At 43.1% G+C, this 18,695-nt stretch overlaps 1 protein-coding gene across 1 annotated transcript in view; it reads right to left on the bottom strand.

Moving 5' to 3' along the window:
• Positions 1–440: 440 nt before the first annotated feature.
• Positions 441–18,695, bottom strand: part of Hmg20a (high mobility group 20A) — an 85,096-nt gene continuing 66,841 nt past the window's right edge. The window contains exons 5-10 of the mRNA XM_038323292.2: positions 18,505–18,637; positions 17,552–17,583; positions 11,544–11,619; positions 10,031–10,246; positions 7,863–8,005; positions 441–2,797 (exon numbers count right to left, since the gene is read on the bottom strand). Of these exons, the coding sequence (XP_038179220.1) occupies positions 7,869–8,005; positions 10,031–10,246; positions 11,544–11,619; positions 17,552–17,583; positions 18,505–18,637 (594 nt within the window). The 3' untranslated portion in view covers positions 441–2,797; positions 7,863–7,868. The remainder of the gene's footprint in view (positions 2,798–7,862; positions 8,006–10,030; positions 10,247–11,543; positions 11,620–17,551; positions 17,584–18,504; positions 18,638–18,695) is intronic.

Genomic DNA, 18,695 nt, shown 5'->3' with positions numbered 1-18,695 from the left:
TGCCACACACCTGGCTCCCAAGGAGGGGACTGGGCTGCCTCATCCTGAAGATTTAAAAAGCATGGTAGAAATTCACAAATCCCCTTTAAAAATATTTTGATTGGTAAGTGTGGTTATTTTTAAAAAGCAGGAATTTAGGAACATTTCTTCAGTCAAAAGATCAACTAACAAGGGACTTAAAAACATCCTTCAAGTTGGCTCCAGAATACTACTGCCATATAAAATTAATCAGAACTCACTGTATTGTTCCGATGCACACGGAAAGAGCGGCACTGCCAAACAGGTGAAGACACGTTTTGAACGAGCAATTAGTAAATGAGCGTGAGACTACTCCAAAAGCCTCGCAGACTTGATTAGTGGAGAGTCGATCAAGTCTTTCAGAGGAAAAAGCAGAAGTAGAACTTTTTTGTTATGATCTAAGCAAAACTGGTCACATGGAGTCAACATAAAAAGTTTTAATGAGACAAATGTCAAGCAAGCATATCAATTTCTTAAAGAAAATCTAAAAGTTTAATTACAAAACACTTGCACAGAAACCTGGCAATTCAACAGTTCCAAACACATGTACACAACATTTTTTTCTAAAACCTGTCAGAAATAAAACCCCTCATTCCTTCCCCAGCTGATCCTGTGTTTTAATAAAAAGCAAGAAGGAAATGTGTAACACTGAATAGGTAACCGCTTATTTCTAGAGGAGAACATGTAGGTGCAGAATCAACCTACAAACCTATTGGAAAATAAATCCTTGTGCCAACCTGCACCCTTCTCACCTCTTCTGTGATGATCACAGGGTGGGAGGAGGTGGCACAGACTGCTCTACACAACCTGACTGAATCCCAGCCACCCCCCAGGCAGAGGTCAAACTACTGGGAGAAGCCGTATTTGAAAGTAAGCTACTGCTTTGACATACTGTAGGATTCTAGTAGATTCTTCCGCCATCCTCTTGAATTCTGGTTATGCAAACGTGACTAGACAAGATGAGGTATCACATCTAGAAAGAGGGGGATGATGATCTTTGGACCAAGTCACAGCCTTATCTGGCCACAAAATCAGTGCTATGGGAGCGGTACAGAACTGCACACAAAGAGAAACAGCAATATGAGGAGGAAGGAAGAAAGGACAGGAAGCATCTGGCAGACACAAACTTCCAGAACCAGCTTGGGTGTCCTTCTGCTACAGACAGTGAGTTCTAGATGGGTTCAGCAGGCAAGCAATCTAAATGGCAAAAACAGGAGCTGAGGGCAGGGAAGCAGGACAGTACCCAGGCAGCAGAGCTGGCGGGCTGTGCAGCAGTAATGAAGGAGTCTTTTTCTAAAGGACTGCTATGTGTGGGCTTCAGTGCACGAAGTTTGATGTGTTCACATTACTCTCTATTGTTACTATTGCTGTTCCCTTTGGACTAATAAAGCACACAGAAGAAAACACAGTGCTGAGAAGACAGGATGGTGCAGTCACAGGATGGAGGCTCTGGATTGTGCCCTGGCTTATGGGCATATTGTGAGGGACCACATTTCATTCCCCTGCCTTTGGTGGCCTAGTGCTTAGATAATGGGCTCAGCATGCTCTGCTTTGGTTCCAAAGATCTCAGCTGCCACTTTTAGCCTTGTGCTCTAGAGCATAAAAGAAAAACCCAACCCAACCAAACCAACCCCCCAAAACCCCAAATGCAAAACCAACCCTGAGGAGAGAAAAAGAACCTGTTTGTTTTACAGTTAAGCAAAAATCCCTTAATAAGGAGAACGAAGGAAGGAAGCCTGTCTTTTCCAGATTCCACGGATTCGGCAGTTAGTGGCTACAGAAGGAAGACAAAACACAAGAGGATTCCACTGTGCCCTTTTGTCAGCTCAAGAGACTACTTCCAAAGAAGTTCCCATCACCTTAATGCACAGATCTGTACACTGAAGGCAGAGCTGTGCACTTTCCACTTAGTTAGACATTGGGCTGCTTCCCAACACCAAACGTGTACTACTTTCCCTTTCTCCCTCTTTACCAATGACCTTTTCTTCCTCAGCAAACGTGCTCCACAAGACACTGCCAACAGATGGGGACTGAAGAGCCTTGCTGTGGCGGAGACTCCACGTCAGAGCACGAGCAATGCTCAGAGAACAGCAGGCAGGGCCAGGAAGGAAGAGAGAGCATTGTCCTTCAGGGCAGCAATCACAGAGCCTGCTGAGGGCTGGCACCCACTGAGCACCATGTGGGGTGTGAAACACAGCCTCACTCCACAGGGTACCCTCAACAAGAAGCTCCCTTCTTTGGAGTCACAGCGGGGCAGTGATGGGAGAAGATTGGGCCCATCCAATGAGAATTCTCCTTCAGAGCCCTGCTGAGCAACAAAGCCCAGAGGTCAGAAAATGGAGATGTGTAACTTGGTGGGAGTGAAAGGGAAGCCCCAGAGGCATTTAGAAACGTTGACATCTAGGTAAGAAAACTGGAGTGGAATTGTAACAATGAATCTTCCTTTCTGCTGCAGAGGGAAGGAAAATGTCAGTCTCAGGGTCACCATTGTCAGAGGAATGTATGCAGATCCACTTCAGCAGAAATGGAAATAAGAGGAATCTAAGAAGTCTTGGAAGTCGGTGAAGGGCTGTACACTTTCAAAGCTTCACACAGGGCCTTCTACAGTTCACACATCCATTTTTGCTGCTTCCTTATACAGCTTCCTGGGGGTGAAGGCATTTCACTTACTAACAATTCTTTCATAGGGAGGGATCCTCTGCCCCCACTCAGTTCAAATGTTCATGGATGGCTTCTCATTCTGCACAAGTGGAATCATTACATCTTGGAGCACTAAGATCTGCAGAAAAGGGAAAAAACACCAAAAAGGTAACTGCTGATCTGAGGGAGTTAGTTAGATTTAAAAATGCTTTGTTTGACTTGAGAGGATTATAACAGGGAAAAATATGAAATAAAGATCTCGCAAGGCTGCACATAGGCATCAGTGAGATGTTTCACACAACATTTCAACAAGAAATATGGCCCTGCTCTAGTCCTGGATCCAAGAGAGTCAGCGGCTGTCATCAAAATGCAACAATCAGACAAATCTGTGAGGGAAATTAGCGACCTACTTCAGTACAGAGAAAGTAAAGTCAATTAAAAGCAGTTTTCTTTAAGCATAAAGCTAAGGCTATCTGCCTGTACAGGAAATGTGTTCATGTGTTCTACCAGCACATTTTCTTACTGATTTAAAACACAGCCATTGGGCCGGCAAGATGGCTCAGTGGGTAAGGCTGCCAAGCCCAGTTCCCCGAGTTCAATCTCTGGGACCCACATAGTGGAAGAAGAGAACCAGCTCCCATAAGTTGTTTTCTGATCGCCACACCCACAGCGTGTTCACATGCATAGACACAGACAGACAGACAGACACACATACAAATGTAATGAAAATACAATACATAAAAAGAATATCTTCAATCTTCAAACAGTCAAGTTATGTGGTTCAATAAAACTGGGCAACACATGGACTGTGACAGTCATAAAAGTGACCAACTCTCAACAGAAATAGCCTCCTGGTTCCATTTTTGTTTTTAGGGCTAGTTAGTGACAGAGAAGTGACAGCTAGGGTAATTCTTCCATTGTATATCTATAAAAATAAATTTTAAACGGCTAGCCAAAAGTCACTAGCATCAAATCACTGTATTTGCATTAATGCCTTGTTCTAAGTTTGGAGTACCTTAGCCCTACTTTCACGCGTCACCTAAGAGCTATGTATGCTTCAGAAGCTTCTGGATGACAGCTTAGACTGGCATCACTTACTCAAGTATCTTCAGATGCTACATCTCACCTCTTTGGGATTCAGTGTCTGCATAACAAAACGCTGGGTGAGCTGAGGAAATAGCCCAGTGTACCCAGGCATGAGGACTGGAATTTGGATTCCCAGGAACACAAAAAAAGCTGGGTGTGGTGGTTCACATCTACAACCCAGTGCTGATGAGCCAGAGGCAAGCAGACTGCCAGAGCTCATTGGCCTGCTAATCTAGCCAAACGGGTGAGCTCTAGATTCACTGAGGGTGACAGAGGACGATTCCAGACACTGATCGCTTTTCACACGTGTACACTTGGAAGAGTGCACTATTACACACACACACACACACACACACACACACACACACCCATGTTGGATTTCTAAAGGTCTTTCCCAGCTCTGATATGTTCTCTAAAACTTGTAAACTGTGGCTACTAGCTTCACTTTATTCACTGGCTCCTGACAGGGAATGAAGCCTTTGCCAAGTTCATGTCAGAGTAATTAATTATACCATGAGTGCTGGGGACATGAGGCCTAGCTGTCTGTCTATACATATTTGTATAATGAGACCAAGCTAGTATTAATCACAGTCTTTCTAATTGTTTCTTTTGACGGCTTGGTTATGTGTGCACGGGAAATTACAAGAATCTGTAGTAACAGAACAGTTCACATTTGCAGGCTTTTTTTTTTCAAGGACAAAATACTTTTGGTTAAAATCAAGGAGACTGGTAATGGCCTAGGTTTTTGAAAGACTCTTCCGAGAGGAGCACTACAGCTTATAGCCTTATGGTAGACAGCTTTAGGAAAGACGTACTGGCATATGCTCAAAGTGAAAAGCCACTTTTGGCTTCATACTCTAATTCATTGCCCTCTCCTTAGGTGAGGAGACTCCATGTTATCAATTACTGATTTCTTTCGCAATCGCCCTGCTGAGTCTCCCAGCTCTCTCTTTTTAAGCCTACAAGAGTGCTAATTGAAAACACTGTGTGAGAAGGAAGATGAGCTCCTGAGAATCCCAGGCCTAGATTTACAAGCTGTTCCCTTCATAAGCGGCAGCAGCGATGCCACTTCTTTATCCTATTGGGAGGCCAGTCATCTCTTAGAAGTAGGTACATTCCATCTGGCAGCTCGCTAGAAGGACGATAATCTTGTTCTCATCTAAGGATGACCAAAGTTAAAGTATAATGAATTGTCTTGTATGGTCACCATTCAAAGACTCAAACAAGTTGGATAAAGACTATTGTTTCTGCTAGCAAATGCTACCTCATTAGATAAAGAAATATGGGCCTGATGTATCTCATGTGTTGCTCAAACTCTAAACCAAGCAGGAGTCCAGGTTATGCAGATGAGGGTGCTCCTGTACCTGGAGGAGATGCAAACCATGCTATTCCCCAGGAGCATTTTGCTACACTCCTGTGTTTTAATATGTGGCTATATCACGATGTGGTTCAGCCCTAAAATTTCCTCCTGGATTATAGTCAGTGAATAAGAAACAATCAACAGACCACGGGGCTGCATATTTTGAAAATGGCACATTACAAGAACATCCTACCTCTATGAATTGAAGTAAACAAAACCCACTTTCATTTAAGAAATGTTATCTGGCCAGATGTGGCTACAAAAGACACCTTTAATCCCAGCATTTGGGAAGCAGAGGTAGGAGTAGCTCTATAAATTTGAGGCCAGTCTGGTTTACCTTGCAAGACCTGGACCAGCAAGGGCTACCATTGAGACCCTGTCTTAGAAAGAAATGATATCTGATGACTGGCCATTAAAAAGTCTCCATGGGCCGGGCGGTGGTGGCGCACGCCTTTAATCCCAGCACTCGGGAGGCAGAGGCAGGCGGATCTCTGTGAGTTCGAGGCCAGCCTGGTCTACAAGAGCTAGTTCCAGGACAGGCTCTAAAAAAGCTACAGAGAAACCCTGTCTCGAAAAACCAAAAAAAGAAAAAAAGAAAAAAAAAAGTCTCCATGGGCAGTTCTCTTTTGGAAATGTACTTTCTGTCCCTTCCTTCAACAGGATGGAACACTTGATGTTACTCATCTGTTGACTTTTCACTCGTGTGTGTGTGTGTGTGTGTGTGTGTGTGTGTGTGTACGCGCGCGTGCAGATATCCACAGAGGCCAGAAGAGGACATCAGATCCCTTGGAGCTGAAGTTATAGGCAGTTGTAAACTGCTGTGTGAGGTGATGGGAACTGAACGTGTGTCCTTTGGAAGAGCAGCCAGTATTTTTAACTACTGAGTCAGCTCCCTAGGCCCCTTTTCCCTGCTTTACTTTTTTTTTTTTTTTTTGAGACAGGGTCTTTCTCGGTGGTGCTGGCTGTCCTTGAACTCAGAGATCCTCCTGTCTCTGTTGGTATTAAAGGCGTGAGCTACCACGCTTAGCCTCCTTTTAAATTTTGTTTTAAAGATGGGGTCTTGGGGGGGGGCACTGGAGAGATGGCTCAGAGGTTAAGAACACTGACTGCTCTTCCAGAGGTCCTCAGTTCAATTCCCAGCAACCACATGGTGACTTACAGCCATCTATAATGAGATCTGGTGCCCTCTTCTGGCATGCAAGCATACATGGAAGGAATGTTGTATACATAATAATATATCTTTTTTCTTTTTTTTAAAGATGGGGTCTTGGTTTGTTAGCTTTGGAACTCACTATGGAGGCCAGGTTGACCTTGAACCCCTGGCGACTCCCCTGCCTTTACCTCCTAAGTGCTGGGATTACAAGCCTAGCTTGTTTGTTTGTTTTATTGTCTGCATATGTACATGTGAGTACGTGGGTGTCTGTGGGGCTGCACATGCAGACTAGAGGACATCTAAGGCTGTCATTTCTCAAGAACCATTTGTCTTCCTTTTTTTTTTTTTTTTTTTTTTTTTTTTTTTGGTTTTTCGAGACAGGGTTTCTCTGTGGCTTTAGAGCCTGTCCTGGAACTAGCTCTTGTAGACCAGGCTGATCTCGAACTCACAGAGATCCGCCTGCCTCTGCCTCCCGAGTGCTGGGATTAAAGGCGTGCGCCACCATCGCCCGGCTGTCTTCCTTTTTTGAGACAGGTCTTTCATTGGTCTGGAATCACCAATTAGGCTAAGCTGACTGGCCAGCAAGCTACAGGAATCCACTGTCTCTTCCTCTTCAGTTTGAGGATTAAAGGTACATCACCACACCTGGCTTGTTTATGTGGGTTCTGGGATGAAAACTGAGGTCCTTATACTTATGCTGCCAACACTTATTGACTGAGTTTCCTCTCTATACCCTTTTGTTTGCTTTTCCAGACAGTCTTACTAGTGCTAACCCATGATGGTCTTGAACTCACAATCCTCCTGCTTCAGTCTCACAAGAGCTGGGATTGCAGGGGTGTGCTACTGTGTTTGGCTTTCTTTCTTTCTTTCTTTCTTTCTTTCTTTCTTTCTTTCTTTCTTTCTTTCTTTCTTTCCTCCCTCCCCCCTCCCTCCCTCTCTCCCTCCCTTCTTCCTTTCTTTCTTTCTGTACCTAGAGGGACAGCCGTGGGTACTGGGAACCGAACTCTTATATTTTTGGATGTGAACCTAGCCTTTAATGGCTGAGCCATCCCTCCAGGCCTGGCTTTCTTTTTTTAAACTTTTCAAAATCAAGACATGAATTGCTTCACTGAAGTTTAGTTTATACCAACATTTAACATACAACAGTCATACTGTTATTGAGTGGTGAATAAGAACATTTCTTACTTAGGTAGAATTAAATACACACATTCCCATTAGCTAATAAATTGCACTAATACTCATCAGGGAAAAGACAGACTAACAGGTGAATGCTATTTATTTTGTTCTGAGAACTATTTTTTGGGTAATTTCCATTAAACTTTCTCAGACTCTTTAGGAAACCAGTAAGGGGCAAAGCTAGAACTGAGTTCTAACAACACAATCATGTTGCTTCCATTAAACAAGCCTGACACATGTATGAGAAACCATCAAGTCTGTTTTTATATTACTGAGAAAGATGTCTAGCAATTACACAACAGGAACCTAAGTCAAGTCTCCACCTCAGTCACTTAGTGCAGTTCCAGACTTTAGCAATCTTGATGGTCTGAGGACACCCCACTTTTGAAGATGGGCAGGTATGCAAGCATCCTATCAGTGTGCACTCACCAGCGCTTAACGATCAAGCCTGTTCACAACCTCTCGGACTGTAGCTATGAAGTTTTCATTGTCTTGGGGATTAGCTAAAATTATACTGTGCAGTCTGTTCATATATGAGTCAATGGTGTCCACTGTTGGCATTTCTCCACTTCCTGAAGTGAGATAAGAAGACACAGTAAGAAAACTTTCCTCATGCAGGTCAGCTACGCCAGCTACATGATATTTAATGAATCCATGTTAAAAAAAAAAATCACGACACTAACGTGGTTTGCCAAACAGACAGATTTTAATCGTACAGGAGAGACTTTCAGACTTCAAAGGTAGGGAACTAATCTTCATATTTTGTGGCAGTCTGGATGAGCAGTGTCCTCCACAGGCTTATGCATTTGTTGGGGACTGTGGACCCCCAGACCCTGAATTTCCTGTGCCGGCGTAAACAACTTGTTTTTCTCTGCTTTGAGCAGCCTGCAGCTGCTCTGAGCACGAGTCCCTGATGGCAGGGGAATGGTTTCTGATGGCCTGTAGCTGAAAGATCCCAAGAGCTGGGGCATGGCCAGAGCACTATAAAAGCTGCCCCTTAACACAATAAAGGGGGCATTCTTGTTTTAAGGATTACCTATGTCTCTCTCTGTGTTTGTCAGTCTCCAGCCCCTTGCCCAGCTCGTGAACCTTACTGTACGGTAGCGTATAGAACAGGCATTTTGCTTTATATGCATCGTTTTTATTTTTTCCTCCAAGACAGAGTTTCTCTGTATAACAGTCCTGGCTGTCCTGGAACTTGATTTGTAGACCATGCTAGCCTCGAACTTACTGAAGTCTGCCTGCCTCTGCCTCCTGAGGGCTGGTATTAAAGGCATGTGCCACCACCACCTGGCAGGTTTATGTATTTCAACACTTGGTCCCTGGTTGATGGCAGTGTTTCAGGAGGGTAGGGAGCCAGGTGGAGGCTAGCTAGAGGAAGATGTTATAGGGAGAGGGCTTTCTGAGTTTCAATTGAAGTGATCTCTAACCTTCTTGCTCTAGTCACTATGCCTGTCACCTGCTACCACACTTCCCCACTATGATGGACTCTTACTCTCTGGAACCATAAGCCCAAATAAACTATTTCTTCTGTAAGTCTCTTTTGGTCATGATGTTTTATCACAGCAACAACAAATAAGTAATGCATACTCTAAACCAGTGGTTTTCACCTGTGGGCTTCGATTCTTTGGGGGTCAAATGACCCTTCACAACTGGCCACCTAAGACCATTGGAAAACAGATAATCTGATTTGTAACAGTGCAAAATTACAGTTATGAACAGCATCGAAAATAATCTTATGGCTGGGGTCACCACAACATGAGGAACAGTATTAAAGGGTTGTGTGTTAGGAAGGTTCAGAACTGATGATCTAGACAGATGGGCGATATAATACAGTGTCTACTAGTCTACTAGGAGTTGTATAACAAAAGATTTGAGACTGCCAGACTTTTCCCATGATCATAATTAAAATGAGAGCGAAGGGAAGAAATGCTAATGTTGTTTTCCTTTCTACTAAAACACCACTAAATTCAAGACAAACAGACGTAGAAGAAAATGTTCTTTCAGGATTTGAAACTTGATCACACAATGGTTATGAATAGGTTTAATAGTAAAGAATACATTAAAACAGAAGTGGACAAAAATCTAAATGATCAGTCTGGATTATTTTAATAAATATGGATATTCTATGTCTCATTGATTTTTTTTTTTTTTTTTTTTTTTTTTGCGAGATGGTCTCACTATGTAGCCCTAGGTATCCTGGAACTCACTAGGGTAGACAAGGCTGGTGTCGAACTCACAGAGGTCCTTCTGCCTCTGCCTCCCAAGTGTTAGGATTAAAAGTGTGGATCATTATGCCCTGCCTAGCTCCCATTGATGCTTGGGAGGCAGAGGCAGGCAGATTTCTTAGTTCGAAGTCAGCCTGGTCTACAGAGTGAGTTCCAGAACAGCCAGGGCTGTTACACAGAGAAACCCTGTGTGTGTGTGTGTGTGTGTGTGGCGGGGGAGGAGAATGTCTTGATGGGACATGTCCCCTCTTTATCTCTTGAGAGACATTTCAGTTTTTCCACATTAATAGCATAGTAGCATAAACAGCATCCCATCCCCACCCCGACCCACTCTCCCCACCACTGAAAGTGTATGGAGAAGATGATTACCAGGCAAGGGCATGCTGGCAAAGCTGCTGGTCAACATCTGTCGCAAGGTCTCCAGATGCTGCTGAAGGACAGTGTTCCGGCTCCGCTCCTGAATCACATCCACCTCCAGCTTCTCTACTGCTGTGCGCATGCTTTCCACATGCTTTTGGAGGGCTGCATTCCTTTCTTCAAACTCCATGTTGGATTTACGAAGCTGGCGGAGCTCTGCCTCACGAGCTGAGGACACATACCCCCACCCCCAGAACACATGCGGTAAGAGAAGGCACCTCTGAGGAGTCCCAGTAACCCTCCTAAGGAAGTTCTGCTTAGCTGTCTCTCATTAGCTCCCTCCTCATCTCCCAATTCTCTTAATGACACTCCAGATAGCAATTTCAGCAATGAAACGCCTGGCTCCCCAGAGCTAGTTCAATCCTTAAAGCAACACATTCTATACACAAGATTGCAACAAAGAGCGGCAATTCCCAGCATTTTGTTAGATTTTGCTTTTTAAAACTGTGCATGGAGAAGCCTGAAGCGCAGGCTCTCAGAGGTGTCCAGGATGACTGGCTAAGCACAGCAGTGGATGCCCATCTTTCTGGCAATGGGAGCAGCTTTGCCATTTCTTTTCTTCTTTCTTTCTTTTAAAAAATATTTTATTTTTTATTTTATGTGTATGGGCATTTTGCCTGTACGTACATCTATGTACCATGAATGCTTGGTGCCCACAGAGGCCTGGATAAGTGCATTAGATCCCCTGAAATTGGAATTACAAATTGCCAACAACAACAAACAAACAAACAAACAAAACAAAACAAAAAAGCCAGGTGATGGTGGCACATGCCTTTAATCCCAGCACTTTGGAGGCAGAGGCAGGTGGATCTTTGAGTTTGAGGACGGCCTGGTCTACAGAGTGAGTTTCAGGATGGCCAGGGCTACACAGAGAAATCCTGTCTTGAAAAGCCAAAAACCAAAACCAAAAACAACCGCCACAAAACAAACAACAACACTAAAAACAAAAAACAAACGCCAAACCCCACAAAAACCAAACCAAAACCAAACCAAACCAAAATCAAAACCAAAACCAAAACCAAATTGCTATGTGGGTGCTAGGAATGGAACCTGGATCCTCTGGAAGAACAGCCAGTGCTCTTAACCATCTCTTGAGCTCCCAATTTTGCAATTTCTTATTGTGTAATCTGGACTCCCATGCAAACTTTCATTTGTATAGAGGGTTCTAGGCTACCTATTTAAAAACACTGCATTAGTGATTTATATTTATTTCTTTTGATCCAGTAACCAAAGAAACTTTGGCTGCATTGGCCTCGCTTTTGCTCATTGGTCACAGAGTGAAGTAACAGACATTGTTTGCCGCAGAGTCCTTTCTAGTCCTAAGGAGGGCTGTCAGCCTTGCTTTTGAGCAATGAACTCCTGAGACTAAATCCCGTCAAAGACTCAAGGAACACACACACACACACACACACACACACACACACACACACACACACACACACTCACACACCACTGTAGTAATTACCTTTGCTGTGGTTCAGGAATTCTTCTGTAAATATAGGGATGTCAAAAACAGAGCGCTCCTTTACCTCTGTTTCTTTCTATGAATCAAGAACAAAAGTTAGTTCTTAGAAGTTAAATTAAATAATAGTGCCCAAGGCACAAGAATCATGTCTTCCTTAGAGAAATAGCTGGTGAGCAGGAATCAGACCAGGAGAGCCTGGGAGGGAATATATTCATTCAAAAGACCCTAGAGGGGTTCCCAGGTTTCCAGGGAGACGCCCCCAGTTAGTTCCTTGGGCAGCTGAGGAGAGGGAGCCTGAAAAGGCCAGTTCCTATAGCCATACTGATGAATTTCTTGCATATCACCATAGAACCTCCACCTGACGATAGATGAAGAAAATGACAGAGCCCCACATTGGAGCACCGGACTGAGCTCCCAAGGTCCTGATGAGGAGCAGAAGGAGGGAGAACATGAGAAAGAAAGTCAGGACCGTGAGGGAACCTCCAGCTGGCGACAGATGGGGAAGGTGACTGAGCCCCACATTGGAGCACTGGACTGAGCTCCCAAGGTCCTGATGAGGAGCAGAAGGAGCGAGAACATGAGGGAGAAAGTCAGGAACGTGAGGGGTGCGTTCACTCATGGAGACGGTGGGACAGAACTAAAGGGAGATCACCAACTCCAGTTGGAATGGGACTGATGGATCATGCGACCAAACCCGTCTCTCTGAATGTGGCCAACAGCGGGGGCTGACTGAGAAGCAAAGGACATTGGCGCTGGGCTCTGATTCTTCTGCATGGACGGGCTCTGTGGGAGCCTTCTCAGCTTGGTCGATCACCTTCCTGGACCTGGGGGGAGTTGGGAGGACCTTGGACTTAGCATAGAGTGGGGAACCCTGATGGCTCCTTGGCCTTGAGAGGGAGGGAGGGGAGGTATGGGTGGAGGGAAGGGGAGGGAAGGGGGAGAAGGAGGGGCGGGAAGGGGGAGGAGGAGCGGAGGGAGGGGGAGGAGGAGGGAAGGAGATGGAAATTTTTAAATATAAAAAAAAATAAACCACGAAAAAGAAAAGAAAAAAAAAAGAAAAAAAAAGGAATGGAACTTCACAGAGCTGGAGCAGCTAGTATCAGAACTCTAGGTATATGACTGCTAGACAGTAAAAGACTAAAACAAACCCACATGCATTTCACTAATGAAGACAACAGAAGCCTTTTCTTTGTACTGTGTTTAAATAGTCTACAGTAGAGAATTGTGAATGTGGCTGGGTCAGGAATTGAAAAAGGGTATTTTAGTTGTTCTTATTGGTTATGCATTTAAGTACCATCTGAGATGGGAGTATGCAATCAAAATTTGCAGAGTGGAGAATAGGAATTCTAAGCAGAGATGTGCCAGCAATGAACAATAATAATGGCATTCTGTTGGTACTTCTATCTATTTATGAAGGAGTAGTTTATCTTTGGTGTTCCTGTAGACTTTTCTTAGACAGAGAAAAAACAAACAAACCCAAGAAGTCAGAAATAACTAGGCTCTACAAATTAGAAATCTAAGGGTTATGTGAGACAGAAAAGAGAAAGCTCCAATTAATCCACCTATCAACCATTAATATAAAAAAAGTATTATAAACTACTGTAAACTACTTCCAACCATGAGCTTTAAGAACAGAGCAAAGGGGCTGGAGAGAAGATCAGCAGTTAAGAGCGTTGGCTACTCTTCCAGAGGTCCCAGGTTCAATTCCCAGCACCCACATGGCAGCTCACAACTGTCTGTAACTCCTGTTCAGGGGATCCGACATCCTCACACAGACATACATGCAGACAAAACACCAATGTACATAAAATAGGAAATAAATAATTAAAACAACAATAACAAAAGAATACAGCCAATATTTCAACTTTCTTTGCCTGACATTTCTGTAATGAATTTGAAGTTAAAGGCATAATGAATATAAGCTATCGGTGTTTTATATTCAAAATCTTGCATGCCATAAACAGAAGAGTAGGAAGTGAAGAAACTATTGTGAAATTTGAAGATTCCAAAACCTCTCAATAAGTAAGCAATAAAGAAAATACCCAGAATTCATTCCTATAAAAATATGTTAAGGTAAGAGATAAAATGTATCCTTTTGCCAAGTGTGGTGGCTATGGTGGATTTCTATGAGTTCTAGGCTTTATACCATGTCAAGTTCCCCCTCCCCCTCCAACAAATTGTTTCTACTTGTTACCACTAACTTTTATCTTTGAATAAAAGAATGAATTGATGCCCAGTAAGCAATTCAGCTGTGCGGAAACCTGAGTGCGGGGATCCTGTCTCACACTGGTGTTTGCCTAGGAAGGGGACAGACTGGAGGAACTGCCTTCTCATGGGAAGTGGTCAAGACAGGCATTTAAGATGGGAATCTAGTGGTTCATATGCATAATCACAGAACTTGTGAGATCCCTCTAAAAAACTGGGTGGAGACCTGAAAATTTTTGTGTTTACCTGAGGAACATTTCATTTCAGAGTGCTTAATTTTTACCACATTCTTTTGTTTTCCTAATGGAAGAAAGCACCTTTTTCTACAAGAATTTAAAATAAACAGCAGGATTACCATCAAAAGCACCAAATTTTGACACACACAAGACAGTTCATAGTGGAGTTCAATGAGACTTAACTAATGTATGGGCAAGAAAGACTTGTTCCGAAAGGGATCTTAGCCACATTCCCAGTAGCTGTCTCTAGACTGCAGGTTTACTGTATGCTTTAACTTTATTACCTGGTTGTGACAGGAAACTTATGACACACAACCCCAACACGCACACAGTGCCATAGGTCCAATCCTAAATCTACAAGTGACTTAGGACAGAGCCCTGTAACTTTAGTTCTCTTACCTTGTTCAATTTCCTACTCAGTTGCACAGTGACCTCACCATGGGCCCGAGTATTTGCCATTCAGAATGCTAAGGGGTTGGTTGCTTAGCTCTCATGACTATGGCACAAAGGGACTTTCTCAAGGTCTTTACTTTCCTCAGAAGGGTAATTCTATTCTATTCTTTGCCAGAACAGTCCAAACTCAACTCATTATGTAAGGGCAGAGTCTAGCAGCAGGGAGGTGCAGTATACGCTGCCCCTTGGTACATATTCTTAAGAGTATAAAATAAGAAACATTAAAGCAATTAAATGAAACTGTTCAGTCTCCCATTGCAACAGAGACATTCTACCTAAAGGAAGAGTGGTAATACAAACCACCAGCATTCCCCATTACTGAGTCCATTACTTGGCACAGAGAGGCCCCTCCTGGGGGCTTGGATAGACTAAATGCTCTGAAGATTGCTCAAGGGATTAACATCATAAGGATTAGATTACCTCCTCATTGAAAGGGTCTAATTTGTTCAGGCTGAGTGTCACTTTGTCATTTTTCATAAATTAAAGGAGAAACAAAATTATTGTTTCTAGCTCAGTCTTCCTATGAGATGAAGATACTTTCTAGATAACAAAGCTCACAAACTCCTGTACCTAATGGGCTTTCTTTCTTTGGGAAGGGGTTTCAAGTTTCAAGACAGGGTTTCTCTGTGTAGCCCTGACTGTCCTAGAACTCGCTCTGTAGACCAGGCTAGCCTTGAACTCAGAGATCTGCCTGCCTCTGCCTCCCGAGTGCTGGGATTAAAGGTGTGTGCCAACACTGCCCAGCAGTGGGCTGGTTTTTGATCTGAAAAGACAAGAATATTTTTCACTTTGGATTTCCATTTTGTATACTCACCGAGTGGAAGGAAAAAGAACAGAGGGCTCTCTCAATGGAATCTATTTCAGCCCGTGATTTAGGACAAGGCTCAGGGCCAGAACTACAGAGAGTATGCCATGCATCTCTTGAGTGCCTTTTACTTGAGGACCATTCTTATTACCACGAGTCAGGATGCAGTGCCTTCTGCTATGCAGAAAGGCTTCCAGGAGAGCATTTGTCAGCTCTCAGATGATCCTGCTACTTCTGTCCAGGCAACAATGACTTAGAGAATCTCAGTCAGTTTAGCAATAAGATCAGCTTCTTCACTATATGGAAACTGGTAAATCTGTCTTTACTAGCATCTGACTGACATCTCAGATTTATACTTTAGCATGGCACTGTGTTGTCAATAGTGGCTAACTGGGATGCAGGAAGCTACTCTACTGCCTCTAATTTAACTTCTTATCTTTTTAAATTTAGTTTATTTTTATGTGTATGTGTATGTTTTGCTTGCATGTGTGGCCATGTATCATGGGTATACAGAGGCCAGAAAAGGGCTCTCCTGGGACTGGAGTTACAGACTGTCGTGAGGGGTGCTTGTAATTGAAGCCAAGACCTCAGAAAGAGCAGTCAGTGTTTCCTGTTTCTGAGCCATCTCTCCAGCCCCTCTAACTTAAGTTGAATAAACTCTTTTATCCTAGGCAAGTCATCCCGCTCACTAGCAAAATGGGGCAGCTGAGAATATGTCTGAGGCGTTAGTATTCTAAGACAGACTAAAAGTCTGTTCTATTGGAATCCTATTACACTCTTCATAAGAGAAGAAAGTATGTATTTAGAATCCATGATGTTTTAGGTATTTTATAAGAAACATTCTTTTTTATTAACTCACTCATACATTTGCTGAAATATTCCAAATACCATAGCACATGTGAACATCGGAGGCCAACCTTGGGTGCCATCCTTAAGATATAGCCAGCCACTATGGTTTTTTGAGATGGAGTCACTCTTTGGCTTGGAACTTGCCAATTAGGCTAGGCTAGGAGGCTACCATTACCCAGAGACCACTCATCTCCACCTCCCCAGAGTGAGCATGGTAAGCATGTGCCACAGGTTTTGACATGGGTGCCGAGGATTTGACTCAGGCCCTCATGCTTGCACAGTAAGTATCAACTGAGCCATCTTCCAGCTTGAAAACCATGTTGTTTAAATTCCCACTACTTTTCAGTTACCTTTGGATTCTTACAGAAAAATAATTTTTATAGAATACATTCTCCATGCATGAACATCATGCTAGGTGGCATGGTATTGGACAGAAAAGTAATCCAGAATGTGAACAAGAGAAGAGCTTGGAAGAGTCACCAGGTCAGCTAACTATGTGGGAGAAGTATAGCAACTTTGAAGGTTAAAGCAAGCGAGAAGAAATAAAAGGAGCTAAGGAGGAAATGGAACTTAACAGGGCTTGATGACTTCAACTTTGAGAAGCAGAAACAGGAAGATGGAGAGAAGAATGTCTGAGGGTAATCCTGTGAAAGAACAATAGGAACACAGACACGAGGCAGAGGAGAACGCCTGAGAGGTGGTGAGCAGGAAATATTCTGAAGGTGTTTGAAACGAGAAGTTGGGACTAATTAAGGAAGACCCTGACTGCTATGCCTGAATATGATTAGGTGAGCAAAGATGAGTCTCTGACATTTTAAAGCATGGAATGACCATAGATTTTATTTTTGTATCCGTATATTTAACCACCTACCTCTATATCTGAAGCATATAAAAGCAACATAGTCAAAACATACAAACTTATGTATTAAACACATATAGGCTTAAATACTACTGTCGGGGTTGAAGCAACCAGAGGGAAGAGGTCAACAAATAAGCACATGCCAGTGAGATGAGGACAGGAAGGGAGGTGCAGGGCCTGAGCTCCAGCCCACTGTGTGCTACTGACTAGCTGAGAATCACTTTACCCAATGCTGGAGCTCCTAAGCAACCCCTTTCTGAAGTGGATGACAGTATTTGTTGATGATAAACTATGGCCAAGTTGCAGCCTCTATCTGGCTTCCATTTCTGTGTTCTTATTCTGAATTCCAACCATTTCTTGGCATTCAAAACTAATGAAATTCTTAGACTACAGGAACAGATTGGGGTTAGGGACTACAGTTCAAAGGCAGATTCATGACATAAGTGTCTACCATATGTTAAGAACCCCTGAGCCAAAGCGACTCAGTCTGAATTATGGGATAAAAGAGTCTGTACCATTCTTGAAAAAAAAAAAGTAACAGCATTTCAAAAAGCAATATTATTATAAGTATATATGGGTATGCAGACAGAAGGCTAATTACCTCATGATCGTGAGTGGCCTGTCGGGCTGCATCTAAAAATATGAAAGAATAAAAAAACCCATTAATTTGAAAAAGAAAACAATAGCAAAACCCAAGTAGATGACTGTGCCAACCACAAAACTTGCTGGTATCTGCAGACTTTCACAACATATGATATTTTTATTCATGGAATAATTAACTGTCAGTCAACAAAAGTTAAACGGCCCCCCACATCTACAGAGCACACAAGCAGGTATAAGGAGGCATCAGACAGTTCTTACCTTTGAGGACATAGGGTGTGAGAGCAGGTAGGAAACACATGCCAAAGGTTTTTAGCAGCCTAGATGTGCAAGTGTGGAGAAGATGCTGTGGCTAAGGGCTGACAGACCAGTGTGGGTGGTGTGCCTTTGGCAGTGTTTCCTGAGAGGGGAACTGGAGCAAGACTTGTGAGGATGTGATGTACCATTTCAACAGAGAAAAAAGATCCCGTGAAGACATAGATGCCATCTCATTCACTATCACTCCCTCATGGCCCACAATAGATCTGAAACTTAACAGAAGAAGCTCAATAGCGTTCCCTTTGAATTCATGCATGAATAAATTATTAAATGAAGAGGATCATGGAGGCAGAGAAGAAGAACACAGAAAAGGCTTAGAAGTGTTAGGGCAAGTTAGTTACATGGTTTCATAGACAGACTTGTTCAAAGGTAGAGAAGCGCCTAACTTGGAAACTAGACAAAGAAAGGCAGGTAGGAAATAGTTTTGGTGCTCAGCCAGATTGTTGATCTTAAATTCAAAAAACCAAGCAAAGTGTCAAAAGAATGATGTGATTTTGGTAAAATTCTAGGGTGAGATCTCTAAGTGAATACAGGACAATAGAGAAATAACAGAAACACATCTTTCACACTTGCCACCTTAACAGTTAGAATCATAATATTCCAACAAGTATGACAAACTGCACTTGGTTCTGATACCTTGCCTATGAGATTTGCCTTTCTGACGGTCCTGGGTTTTCCTACTGAAGACCTTGTAGGCCTCGGTCTTCTGATACTGCTCCAGTTCCTTCATGTAACGTTCCTTATCTCTGTCTGCTTCATCAAGGTAGCGCTAGAAAAGAAGTGTGGGATTATTTTCAAGAAACTGAGAGGTTAGGTAAAGTATCAAT

The sequence above is a fragment of the Arvicola amphibius genome, chromosome 3 (genome assembly GCF_903992535.2).
Source record: "Arvicola amphibius chromosome 3, mArvAmp1.2, whole genome shotgun sequence".
NCBI classification, from domain to species: Eukaryota; Metazoa; Chordata; class Mammalia; order Rodentia; family Cricetidae; genus Arvicola; species Arvicola amphibius.
This window is presented reverse-complemented; position numbering and strand designations above follow the sequence as displayed.